Below are 14,578 nucleotides of genomic sequence, written 5' to 3' on the forward strand. Positions count from 1 at the left end.
ACTCAAAATGAAGAGCCGATGGTCACTGTGCTATTCCAAGACCAGCCCAAGAAGCTACACCATCTTATCTGGATCCCTAGTCAGGTCTTTAACCAAGTCCTTATGATTTCTGCTCATTTTTGCCTTGTTTCATAGGAACTGGACAATTTTTATCTTTTTAATGGAGTAAGGGCTTGAGTCAGGATAAGGAAAATCTGAGTGGACACGGCAGGTCCAAGGAGCTTTGTCTTCCTATTTGTCACATTATATGTGACATAGTTGGACGTGTGAGTTAAAAGTATAATAAAAACTAGCAACCTGATGAATATTCCAAAAGGCGAGGAAGTGGCCAAACCGTAAAGCCTAAATTGGGCCCATAATATTTTAAGAAGTGCTGCGTCACTCAGAGGGCATTTGGAAACATAGTCTAATGATGGTGATTACCTGGAGTTTGATGTAATTTTTAAAAGCTAGATAATGGCAGAAAAGACTCCTCTCCAGCATGAAGGCAGAGACCACAGACATATGGTCTGAGGTACCCCAATCGCCTGCACTCTGTCACGCCTGATGCAGGAAAAGAGAAGCAATGAGGCAGCACACACTTACTGTTCAAATCTTCTATTTCGAAGGTCGCCATCATTAATCCTGACAATGCAATCATTCTCATGAAAAAGGTTTTCTTGTTCAGCTTTACCACCTTTCTCCAATCGTTTTACTAATAACCCCAGGGTTCTGGAACATTAAGAATGCAAATCATTACACATGTAATATTTCCACCGTGCACAATGCCCTACTGCTTTAATGGCGGGATTATACTTACAAAGACTGCCTAATAAAGGGGTGCATTAAATTGCTATTCAGACATTTAAAAATAACACCAACACAGAAATCACAACAGTATAAAACGGTGTGTAGAAAGGGATCCTTTCAATAAATATGAACAATCGTTTCTGGAGTGTCAGTGTTATGCTTCTGAAACAAATCGTACACTTCTCTCTACGCTTAAAAATGCTCCCGGCAGAGCTGGCCTGATGGCTCCTGGCCGTGGCAGTGGGCAGCATGGATGAGCATGGACTGCGAGCAGCTCTGGCAGTTTTCTGTTTTAAGCTAGCTGGTACAGTGCTGATGGCAGCCCCACCTTTCCATGAAAGGAAAGGTAACAAGGAGAGGCTAACCTGTACATGAGATGGAAAATTGGGAAGATTCCAAAAATAGAAGAGTCTCCATTCTTGGCATCTGAATTTGGTAATGCCTCATGTTCTGAATTTCAAAACTTCTTAGATCTCCCCGAAGTAAGTAAGTTGTTGCCATTATTCCCACCAGAAGAAAATAGAAAGCCAGCGACAGCTTCCAATAATGCTGGTCACCATTCACCCCTCCCTGTGTACTCAAATTTCAAGTCAAAAGAAAAGCCCAAATGAACTTTTAGAGACCAAGATGGAGGAAAAAAAAAAAAAATTATTATTACAAATGTACTTGGTCTAGAGCACTAACTCCTTGACGGACAGGGTGGACATTCTTTATACCCTGGGACAAATAAGAAACACTATATATGTACACAGCTTGACACAAAATAGGAATCTCCACCTAGTTCTGATGCTCTGACTTAACTGACGGTTAGCATATAATCTGTATTATGATCGTGTTAAAATTTTTATGAACTTATTTTTGGCTTGTCCCAAGTTTCCATTTTCTTTCATAATCCTAATATTTAGAGATGAAAAAAAAAATGCCCATACAGAAACTAGCATTTAGGGGACTTCCCTGGTGGTCCAGCGGTTAAGACTCTGTGCTTCCAATGCAGAAGGTTTGGATTCAACCCTTGGTCAGGGAACTAAGATCCCACATGCTGCACAATGCGGCCAAAAAATTAAAAAAAAGAAAAAGAAAAAGAAACCAGCGTTTAGAATCCTGAATAAATTCAAGTTGAGGACACCATCATTTCCAATCGCCTGTCTGTATTTTCCAATGGAGTACAATTTGCAGTACCCTGTATATGCTTTCCAGTGGAAAGATACTCCAATAGATAGCGTGCTTCTTCTTTTAAACCTTTGCAGTAATTGTTGTTGTTGGTCTCGCTCCCCTGCTACTGTTACTTGTACACACACCTTATCTCTACTGTTGCACTGTCAGCTCCTGGAAGGTGGGGAAGGTGGGACTCAGCAATACATGCTCCAGCACTCAGCTCGTAGTAAGGTCTTGACAAATGACAACTGAATGAATGGGTGCTTGAGTTTAGCTGAAGCAAACAAGCCTCCTATTTCTAATAAGCCTTTTGCAAAATAGAATAAGTGAAATAAAATCCAGATTCGGATCCTTTATTTCATGACTGTGTCACTTATACCAAATATAGGACTGAGCTGAAATGAATTGAAATAAAGCAAAGGTCCTTTTTTTTTTGCTTGTTATTTTGCAGTTTAACCTTCTTTCTTTGATAAACATTTACTGAGTCACTGCTTAACTTCATTCTAATCTTTATTATTAAATATAACAAAGAGGCATGGTGTTTTACTATGGTTAAGCATACCTACCTACAAGAGTAAGAGGAGCTAACATTTAAACTGTCTTTTGTCATGTTACTATTTGGGGATTAGCACCTACTAGTGCAAGAGTCTAAGAAGCTTGGTGACTAATGAAAAAATATGACGTAGGTCATTTTTAGTTACTTGCCACCGTATATTGGAACCACTGATAAATAAATATAAAAATTCTCTCAGCTCAAAGATAAGAAAAAGTACACTGACGCAGCAGCATGAGCAACTTAACTGTCTGAGCTCCTACTTGGCAGGAAGCGATCTCTTAATGTGCCACACCAATAATTAAGTGACCACTAAAATGTCACCAAGCCCACAATCTATCTCCCCAAGCTTCCCTACTGTTCATTTGTCTCTATGGGCGACTGAACAAAGTGTTCTATCAAAAGCATCCCATCATTAAGATATACCTATGACTCTGTTGAATGGGACAAAATAATTAGAGAAATCAAATTAAATCACAGTTGTTGGTAATAGTGGAATGAGAAGAAGACATTGGGCCACTTTGCCATCCAAGCAGCCATGTGAGAGCACAGGGGAAGGCAAAGATGACTTGGCCACCCATGGGCAGTCTTAACAGAGCCACAGCTTGGTACCACACCTGTTGCTAAAAGCTGCCTCTGCAGACCAAAATATGCCCTACCAAGAGTCACTCCAGTTAATTAATTAGTTTTTAATTGGTGAGATCGTGAGTGATTTCTTAATATGGTTACAACATTTCTGTGATCTAAAGTGACTGAAAATTATTATGCCTTTATGTATTCTGAAATTTGTGTATTTGTGTATTCCAAAATAGTCCACAGAATATTTTTTGAGAAATAGAGAGAGAGAGACTATGTTTAATGGAAATTACTTAGCAGGTAACTAGTACCAGTCATTTGTTCAAATTTATAAATTTATCTCCAATAGAACCTTTCAGTATCTATGACAATTTAAATAATATAACTTGGAAATCTGTAATTTAATTCTCAGAAGTGGCTTTAATATTTTTCAGATGAATAGGTCTATAGATTTATATTCATCTAGGTAATCATTTTCCTTTTCTTAAATCTACTTTTTTTCCCCATGGGAATCATTCTACAATAATAATCCACAGTAAAAAGGCCTGACATGCTTCATTCACTGAATGACTTGTCTTTCTATACAAGCCCTCATATATGGGCAAATGCATGAGTAATCCTAAGATACAGTAAAAATGTTACAAATCATAAACAAATACGCTATCGCATTTACATGAAATATTGCAGACATTTATTAAATGAGGTTTTAGAATCCAACGTTGTAAACGTAGTTGCAAAAACCTCAGAATCCTCTTTCTCAGCACTAGAGGCTCGAGAGCGGATGGGGGTAGGCTGGGGGGGATGCGTAGAGGAGCAGAAGGGGAAGAATTTCACCCTGACTGACACAGCAAGTGATCAGGGAATCAACGGAACAGAATGAATTAAGGAGAACTTAGTAGCTTGCTGATTTCTAAGTACTTGACCACACTATTAGAATCACCCTCTCCAAAAGAATGGATTAATTTAAAAGGAAAATGGTACAATCTGCAAAATTATCTCATTTGCTTCACTAGGTGAAAGTGATTACAAAAGGAATGGGGATGAATTATCAAAAAAACTTTACAGGAAAATTGAACTGATAACATAACAGCCAGACTGAGAATGAAGAGGGCCCTCTGAAGGGAAATCAACGGGAAGTAATAACAGAGACTTTCATCTTCCTGAAAAACGTGTGTGTGCCAGCAGTTACATCTCCGCACCCGCCACCGCCCCGGGAAAGGCGACTCGGATAGCACAATTAGAAACAAGTTTTAGGGATCTATTCTGCAAATTCAAGCAGCAACTAGAATTCCTTCTAAAGGAATAAAGAAATGAGTACTGATGGTGTTGTGGTTCCCATAACACTCTTATTAGAGAAAATGATTGAAGGTCGTAAAGGTCAGAGCATTTTGGCATGTCGCTCTACAGGAGTGGACAATGGATTTTCTTCTTGGCAGTTAGTACCAGAATTCCTTACTAGGGCAACCACTTTCCAGCAGAAGATGAAGCCACTTTGCAAAAAATAGGAGAGGGGAGCAGGACGAGAAGAGTTGGGGGAGGGGTGGAAGCTCTGCTGTGGGGAACAGTCCAGGGACAGAAGCACCAGCCTGGCTGTGCTGGCTGGCACAGGAGGACGAGCAGGTGTATTATTAACATAGCAGGGAGGGCGGCTCTGTGACGCCATGGCTACAGGGCTCAGGGGTACAGGGGACAGACCTCTTCACCTCCTGCATGAATCTAATGTGAACCCGACTTGGCAAGATGCTTTCTGAACGAGTGGACTTCTTCTGGTAAATCGGAAACATCCCCACATCTACTCCTCTCCCCTGGTCCTTCTACCTTTTCAAAAATTTAGGGAAAAAAACACTATGTCCACTATGAACAAATCCCACTTCTGAATAATTTTCCTAAAAGAAAAAAGAGGCAAATACACACTTTTCTTTGAAGTCTTTCATCATGGCTTTTGTACAATGTTCCTTAACCCCCAAGAATACAGCCCCAGAGAGCAAGCCATTGAAAGGCGGCATCTCTGTACGTGATTTTGGATGCATAATTACAAATTTAACTGCTTAGATTATATTAAGGATTGCACCACTACATTTTTACAAGGTTCATTAGCCTAATTATACACTTAATTAAAACAAACTCAGTCACACATGTTAACATTTTCAATTCTAAGTATAAATTACAGCCAATGATAAAACTGAAAATAAGTAACAAATGTTTTATTGACATCTAAATTGGCTAAGCAAGTCTGAGTTTTGCTTTGATAATGTAAACTCCCACAACTGCCACCCAGCTGTATGGAAATGATCATAATTCATCTTAATAAAATCTGACATAGTATAAACACCACAAATACAGTGAAGGCAGAGAAGGCATGCGCAGAATGGGCTCGCATCAGCAAGACCCTCTCACCTCACTGAGTTCTAAACAGGGGGCTGGCAATGACCTATATTCTATCCCTCAGAACCACAGCCAGAATGCCAACTTAATATAACATCTTGATTTTTTTGTTAATCTTTAGTGGATGAGATAAAGCAGACCCAAAAATGGTAAAGTAAAAGTAGAGAATTCCTTTAGATTAAGGCAGAAATGATAGGCATTGTACTGCTACATTTAAAGAAGCAAGATTTATCTAAATGTAAATTACAACTTTCCTCTCCAAAACAAATGCATTTAGCATATCCCTTTATTAGAACAAAGCAAGTCTACAACTGAGAGTGCACAACCTAAGACTTACAGACGAAAGGCTACAGATTCAATAAAGTTAAATTGTGTTTCTTGGAAAATACTTAAATTAAAATCAAGTACACAGAGTTCAAGTGCATTTTTATTCTTTTAAAAATGAACAGTCAACTTTAAAACTCTACAGTGAACTGAAATACAGTATACAAGCCTTGGATAAATCTCTTCTTAACACCTGAGTTGTTTCCATGAAATTCAAATTGGCTGTAATTCTTTATTAACAAATACACCCAACTAACTAAATAAGTGTGTACTGGGATTCTCAAATTTATGATATGAGTAAATTCTCATCTCACATTCATGATAGAAGAGATCGTTTTCCACTGTTATAAAGACTCATCAGCACTTGCCTAGACAACCAGGACTCCCAGCATTCGGAGGAAATTTTAACGGCACATCACAGGAACATAAGTGGAAGGTGAAATATCATTCTTCTTAGCTGCCACTGCCAAGTACCTCACTAAAATTATTTTACATGTATTTTATAAGTACATGTATTTTCATATTTTAACCAGACAAAGTCAGAGGAGTGTCCCAGCCCTCAGATGTGAAGACCGAGGCTAAGTGAAGCTAACTTGCCCAGACCACACTTCCTAAAAAGACAGAGCCAGATTCTGTCCCAGACATCTCTGGCCTCAAAACATGGGTGATTCCTAACAACCCCTCTGCCAATAACATGAAGACTCAGCACGTGGTCCAGGCTGCCACTGACTGCCGCAAAGAGGGAAGACAGCACAGCTAACTGGAAATTCTGGGAAAAGATGAACTGTCTGTTTTTGATGTCATAGAGCAAAAGATAATAAAATAAAGGTTAGATGAGCTAAGAGTTATAACTAACATTATTTATAACCCATGTAAATATTAATCAGAGTAGCCAAGTTCACAGATTTTCACTGAATAATTAAGTAGAGGAGTATGCTTTTTCTTAAGACCTTCCAAAGATGTTTGCTAACTACTCTTGTATACAGAATAGTTAAAAACTTGATCAACACTTCAGTTTTTATTTGAGAGGAAAATTATTCAACATGTGCATCTACAATACAAACATTTATATTTCACTCCTTTTCTATATTAATCTGATCACAGGAATATATATTTTCCAACAGGGTCACTTTTATTTCAACTCCAAAACCTAAACATTTAAAATATTCTTTTAGGGACGTGACTTTTTTTAGCTTTACGTGGCAGAATTTATGGATAGTAATACAAGTAAGAAAATAAGTCCAGGAAAAAGGTTATGAAAAGAAACAATATGGCAATCCAAAGGTTTGGTACTGACCCTTCACCTGATACTCTAGCAAACTGAAGATAAATGGCTGAAAAAAATCATTTGGCATACAAATCAAAATTAATCAGACAAATCAAACGATGGCACATCTGTAAAAAGAAAGTTGAGAGCAATTAATAAGTAAGGCATTTGGCAGCATGAGGCAGCAGCAGAAAGCTTAAAACACGCAGACCCATACACACACACACACACACACACACACACACACACACACTCCTTACCAAGGACTGTTTTCCTAATTAAAGACTTTAGATTTTTTCTCAGGTTTCATGGTTGACAATCAGATATTGGGAAGAAGAAATCTGTGAGTACCTATTACTAATTGGAGGATGTTAAATATGGTTGATTTTTTTCTATTTCCCTTCCTCCTGGGAATTTGTTAGAATCAGTAGGGTGCAATGATGGGAAATAATATACGGTTACAATAAAGAGGCTTTCTCATCAACCAAGTAGGTGGAAATAAAATTCTGGACTCTGGCCCCCAAAACAATATGAATAGGAAACAGAGAAGAAGGAATTTTAGATATGGAAAATAATAGAATGTAAACTCCATGATGGCAGGCATTTTTTATTTGTCTGCTTCTCTAGAGCAGGGCTGACAAATTACGGGCCATGAGCCAAAATCTGACCTGCCACGTGTTTCTGCAAATGAAGCTTTTTTGGAATACAGCCAGGCTTGTTGGGTTATCCATGTCTATGGCTGCTTTCACGCTACAATGACAGAATCGAATACTTGCAGCAGAAACTCGGTGGCCCACAGTGCCCAAAATATTAACTATCTGACCCTTTACAGAGAGTTTGCCTAGAACCAAGAGTGGTGCCTAGGAGACACCAGATCTTTAAAAACAAACAGACAACAACAACAACAACAAAACACTTGCTTAATAAAATAAACAAACATGCAATTACTATTTGCATAAGAAAAAGCACAGTGAAAGAAAATTCCAAGGGCCACAGGGCTAAGAATAAAGAATGTATATAAATGGGAAAAGGCCCATTACAGAAAAGGCACGGAGAAGCAGGCTGCAATTTATTAAGAATAATATGCTTTAGCCATACGTGTTCCCAGAGGGGAAGAGATTAAGAATATTCACTATAAGTGAGACTGGGAGTCCAAGTAGAGGAATAACAGTTATTTTTTTAAATAACACAATGATTATTTCTCGAAAACCTTCAACAATTTCTCTATTATTTACTGAATGAAGTCTCAGAGGCCATTCATAAAGTGCTTTCTAACCATCTCTCCAGTGTTATCTTCCAATACGCTCAGTTTCAAATCATTGACTCATTATTTCTCAGCAAATCACACAAATTTGTATGGAGCATCTTCCCTTCATATGTGCTCTTCCTAGAAAGATTATCTTTCCGGAATATCACTAGCATAAGTCCTATATTTCCTTTAAAGAACAGATCAAGTTCTACTGCTTCGTAACATCCAACAGTCAATAGCCCTACTTTCCTCTAAACCCTATGGCACATGTGCACTGAGTTCTTTAGACACATCGTATAGATCTTTTAATGTACGTATTTCTCAATTAGACCTTAAGTCCCTTAAAACTAAATACAAAACCTTATTTCATAAGCCCAGCCCCTATTTCAGAATATACTTTTATATTTTGCTTTCTAAATACTTAACATTATAACATAATCATATTCCTAAGTAATTAGAAAGGCTCAGGAACACTCATTAACCTCAAGGCAGGATACATTCTTATTGTTCTGTTTCTAATACAGCAATGCAGAGCTAATAGGGATCATCACAGTAAGCTTCAGTGAGCAATACCGTTGGGCTAGGTCCTAGAAATATAAAAAAATATAACATGAAACATGCCTTTTCTGCCAAAGGAAATGACAATTACTTGGCATAGCTTTCCTGAAAACAGTAGCACTTGTGATTTAAATAAGGAGGTTATGTTTGACATTTAAATCAGGAGGAAATGAAATTACATGTGGGAAGTGAAAATCAATTTCAAGGTAACAAAACTGTGAATAAAGAGTTCTGGGTGGGGATCAGTTAACTTTATATTTTTGAATAAAATATAAGATGATGACTAGAGAAAAACAGAGCATCAAGGGGAGACAGCACAGGGACTTCCCTGGCAGTCCAGTGGTTAAGACTTTGCCTTCCAATGCAGGGGGTGTGGGTTCGATCCCTGGTCGGGGAGCTAAGATCCCACATGCCTCTCAGCCAAAAACTAAAAAAGAAAAAAAGAAAAAAAAAAAAAGCCAGAAGCAATATTGTAACATATTTAATAGAGACTTCAAAAATGGTCCATATCAAAAAAAAAGAATCTTAAATAAAAAGGGGGAAGGGGGGAGAGAGCACAGTCTCTCCCATGCATTTATTTTGTCTCCGTTTCTACCATCCAAGACAGGGGCTGGGGGAACGGCAGCCACAAGCCAACAGTCACTAATGTCCCCAATCGGGGAACAACATTCAACCTACTCTAGAAAATAGCCTTTTTAAATTGGTCCAGCAGGATTTTTATACAAAAAACTTCATTATACCTCAGGCCATAATAATACCTAAGTAGCTTTAAAAATTTCTCTAACATTGACTTCACACTCTTCCAATTTTCCTGAATTATATTTGATACTCGAGATGTTCAGCATTGAGTTTCTTCTCTTTATGATGTTTAATTCCCATTCTGCACTGTTCCTCGAGACTTTCTGACTGAGAAATTGAAATCAGAAAGCAATACTGACATGCACGTGTCACTTTTAGGAAAATAAGTATTCAGTAAGTGTTATTCAATTAGTTACATCTTCCAAACTGAGAGGGCCCAAGTATGACTGGAAATTTGTACAAAGAAAGTTATTCTTGGAAATTTCAACTTACATCCCATGCATATGTATTCTTGTATTCCCACTGGATAATATGTGCAATTTCTTCACAAGTCCTGATTAATTTCTTCCTTTCTGCTATACTGCATTGCTTAATTTGCCCTTGCAGCCACCATTGAGCGGATGTAGCTCCCTTTATAAGCTGTCATCACAATTAAAATCATCTACAACAAGCCAACTTCAGTTAGCTAATTCAGACAATCACTCCTCTATCAGCTCACAGAACATCTATGATACAGGGATGTTGGTATTTATCACAATTATAATAGTGTGAGTTCTTGGCTATCACTCCATCTTGACTGCAAACCCCTGGAGAGAGACTGTGTCCTGTTCATCCTTGTCTCCCAGCACCTAACACAGGAACCATCACACGGTAAATGCTTGGGGAGGTTTCTGACTGACTGAGAAGAAACCACGTGTCAGCATTTCTGAGAACAAGTGAGATAGGTGTCCCTGGCTCCTGAAGACTGGCGTCTATGATTCTTCAGCAGTCCTCCTGCTGTTCTTTGCATTGTCAGCCTCACTCTGAAGAACCATGACTGTCAAGGTGATGAGGAAGCTCAAAGATGCATCACAAGTGTTGGGGGGAAAGAATTCTGTTCTGTTTCCCAATATGAAAACTAGTAATGCCAGAAAAGGATTTATAAAGAATCTCATTTTCTTAACCTCTTTGTCTCTTGTATAGGGAAGCTGTACAGGAGATTCTTCATTAAGTTGCCACATCAACAGGGATTAAAAATGACTCAGCTAGAAAACACCTTCTAGTTCTGTAAAGGGATCCTTGTCTCCTTGAATGTGTTCTGTATATCGAAACGAAACGCCATGGTAACCAGTAACTGCGGTCGATTTTGTGAAATGCCTTCCACTGAATTAATCTGCAGTAGATTTCTTTTTCTATCTTATACTTCTTTTGCTTTAGGCTTTTTAACCTATTTTATCCTAATATCCTTTCACACTGAGGTAGGAAATGTGTAATAAATGACAGAAAATAACACGTTTGTAATTGAAATGCTGGTTTAAAGCTGGTACGTACACGATTAAATCTCATTTGTGATGAGTTATATTCCACAAGCAGTTAAAGGCACACTAAAACTGGGAGGCTATCATCCGTGCATTTTACCCTCTTCTCATATCTTTCTACTCATGAAATACATGGAAAAAGGGTTTAACTTCTGAGATCACTTAAAATTATAATTTTTAAAGGAGATAAAGGCAAGGGCCATTTTGAAAACAACTAAGCTTATTTAACTGAAAGTCCTTTGAAGACACTTCAGTGACATTTCTCCAGAGTTTTAAAAAACAGAAGGAAGAAAGTGAAAGCAGTCATAACTCTGTGAATGTTAACACCCCCCCATCCCCAATTCAAGGTGAATTTCACATCTTGTTAGATATAACGCTCACATTCAAGCCTTGTACTCCAGCAGAGTTCTACATAAATCACAGTGTCAGCTTCCAGACCTTCCATAAGGCGTGTGCTTTACCAAAGACATGAAATCTGGACTCGATACTGTCAGGAACATATACCAGGAAGGCAGTACAACTGTTCAAATTATTTTGAACAATTAAGTAGATAACTCAATCACATGCTTGTAACTGATGTTTCCTCCATCTCTCACAATATACTGGACGCTTGGAATTCCTTGACAAGTGTTGAAACTATGTTCCTGTTCTTGGTCACTGGCCTAAGGTGACTTTCCAGCTCCCCCTTTTCTTCTCCCAGTGTAAAAGAAGTTAAAAAATCGATAAAATGATAACAATAAAAGAAGCTCAAACTAAGAAGCCAAATAGTTCATAAATATGTTTCATTGGGTAATAATTAGATGGGTAAATAAGAGAGGATGGAAATAAACTTCAAAGGCTAATGCCCGCCCCCCCGCCATGGGGAAGGAGGCAGCATTTCACTTGTGGATGATGGAGGCTCATCAAACATTTGATTAGCTGCAAATTCAGTTCATAGCATTTGAATACATATAAAAGCAAACATACACTAATTCTTTCAAAAAAAGAAAGCAGCAGGATAAAAGAAACTCATATAACATTTGACGTTTTTAAGGATATATGTTCTATGAAGTAATGAAGTCATACTAACAAATAGTACAAAATTTTGATATTTGAGTGGGCAGATTGAAGAGAAGGAGACACAAGTCACACAGTAGAAAATAAATCTATAGTTTGTCTAACTTAAAAAAATTTCAAACATAATCATAAAAATCATATAAAATTTAAGAACTAAATAAACATAAAAGCAAATTTTAAATGAATCATTTTCTATGTTATCTAGATAATTTTTATTGGATACATTTTTTCTAGAAAATTGCTTTCAGCTCTCCCTTACCTTTGAACATTCAGCTGGAGTTCTGGCTCTAAAGGCTACCATCAATTTGCATGGATGTGATGAACGAAAAAATTATTAGGATAATTTAAATGCCCGATTTCTTCATCAGCCTAAGTGTTTTCCGTGATTATAATGCAGTGACCCCCAAATGAAAAGCCTTCTATTAAGCATATGCTAAGTCAACATCACTCTATATCTGAGCATAAATGAAGATAAAACACTCCACATTATGATTCAATTAAAAACCTGCAAGATACGTTACCTGCCGCCTCGAGCACTGAAAGGCACTACATGGATTCCCAGAGGCCCTCCATCGTTGGGGACTTGTACGAGCTTTACCATATCACTGTGAGACAATATGATGAATGAGGGAGCATGAACATGGACCATCACAAACCGAAACTGAAACCAAACCAAACACAAAACCGCAACGACACAGACGCACAATAAACAACAAAGGAGGACAAAACGAAAAATCCCACCAGGCACACACACATATACATACACGTTCTGGAATAGAAGCATGGTGATGAGGGCACATTCAACTTTACATACCTGCACACTAGTCTGATGGCATGGGGTGGGGAGGGGGGAGCAATCATCAGAGATAACTACATTAAAAATGACACAGCACCGCTGCTCTCGGACCACACTCTTCTGTGTAGTCCAAGTATACATTTTGTGATCAAATCTCTAGACTTCTACTGGAAGTTTCCCATCCTAATATCTATTCAAGGACTACGAAGATTAATGGGATAAAGATGCGTCAGCTGCACAGCACTTTATAATTTACAAAGTGCTCCTACACATGTCACATCATTGATCCCCTCCCGCAAAAGTCCAATAAGGTCACAGCTTTGCCCCGGGAGGTGGCAATCCAGATGGGATACAGCCACCCTTACTTCCCAACTCAGAGCTCCACGGAAGGTCGCCACCCTACTTGCTGTAAGCTCACTGCATATGCAGGCAATGCAACCCCAAGGGATACCCGTAAAAAATCAAATGATTGTCCCAAGGGTGTCTGTAATTGAACTCTAAAGTCTTTAAGCTAATATATATCAAGTAACATGAAGTTACTTCTACCACATAACTACAGTACTTTAATATTAATATCAAAAGCCCGAGTTTAATGCAATTGGTATAATCTGGAGAATGTAAATTTTCTATGCCATTTCAATGAGATTCCACTTTCTTTGTAGGTATTTCTGTGGGTGTGAGTACTGCACAGAAACCTAAGCAGTCCTGATCTAACAATCAATATTTGGAAATACTATTTCAATTACATATCTAGCTTTAAGCAATCTGGACAACCATAAGTGATTACAAATGGACTTGACCAAGATCACGATATAGTTTTTATGCAATGGAAAACGCCAATGCTACAACTGTATTTCTATGTGTACAGATTCAATCACATATACTAATTAGGACAAAACTGAAATTTTTTCATATTGCCCACAAATTTACTAAAGTAATACTATTTAAATGGATATTTAATTTTTTTCTATTTTCATAGAATTTCCTAAAATCCTATTTGAGATACTGTTAATAACATTTGAACATGTATTTAATGACTGGTTTGTCAACTAAGATGGTTTGCCAACTAGTATGGTAATTTTAATACATTTATTTTATTTTCTTTTCTTTCTCAAAAGAACTATGACAGTGCAAGTGTTTCTTAAGTGTGTAAATACTTAGAGAATGCTGGTTGCTGAATATCCAAACATAATCTGATTCGAAGCCTGTTTAATCTCACTGAGAAAGTTCTTATAGCCCTCCCTTGGAAGACCAAGAAAAGACAAAATTAAGAGTTTAATTATTAACATCTGGACCCCAACTTTTACCCAAAATCAAAGAAAAAATTTAGCATGACTGCCCTCCCTGCTCTAAGGTAACTTAGAAGAAGTCTTGAGAACATCTTCCATTCAAACCTGCCATTATTTAAGATAGTTGTAAAGTTGTGACAATATATGGAAGTTTTTCTTTGACCTTTTACAGTTTAAATCATGTTCAAGATCCCTAACCTGTAATTTTTTATCAAATATCTTAAGAGATGCTATTTCTTCAAATCAAAAAAATATACACTAAAATGAGTAATGCTTGCATGATTCAACTAGTTTTTCAAGTAAATTATGTCCACAATTTCTTTTTTAATTTAGCAAAGTTGAAGAACAAACAAATGACCAAAATACTGACATACAAAAGCAATCTGAAAACAGTTACAGTGCTGTGAACATAACAGACTTTTTTCAATCAAATACTATTTTATATTATCATTTAATAGTACTTGCCAAGGCATGAAACTCAGAGC

General features: G+C 37.5%; 1 protein-coding gene across 13 annotated transcripts in view; it reads right to left on the reverse strand.

Moving 5' to 3' along the window:
• Positions 1–14,578, reverse strand: part of PARD3 (par-3 family cell polarity regulator) — a 652,430-nt gene that overhangs the window by 281,579 nt on the left and 356,273 nt on the right. For all 13 annotated transcript variants that reach the window (XM_007471333.1, XM_007471331.1, XM_007471329.1 and 10 more), the window contains 2 exons: positions 12,530–12,613; positions 586–711 (listed from right to left, as the gene is read on the reverse strand). In XM_007471333.1, coding sequence (XP_007471395.1) covers positions 586–711; positions 12,530–12,613 — 210 coding nt within the window. The remainder of the gene's footprint in view (positions 1–585; positions 712–12,529; positions 12,614–14,578) is intronic.

This window comes from Lipotes vexillifer, unplaced genomic scaffold (genome assembly GCF_000442215.2).
Source record: "Lipotes vexillifer unplaced genomic scaffold, Lipotes_vexillifer_v1.1 scaffold1049, whole genome shotgun sequence".
Lineage (NCBI taxonomy): Eukaryota > Metazoa > Chordata > Mammalia > Artiodactyla > Lipotidae > Lipotes > Lipotes vexillifer.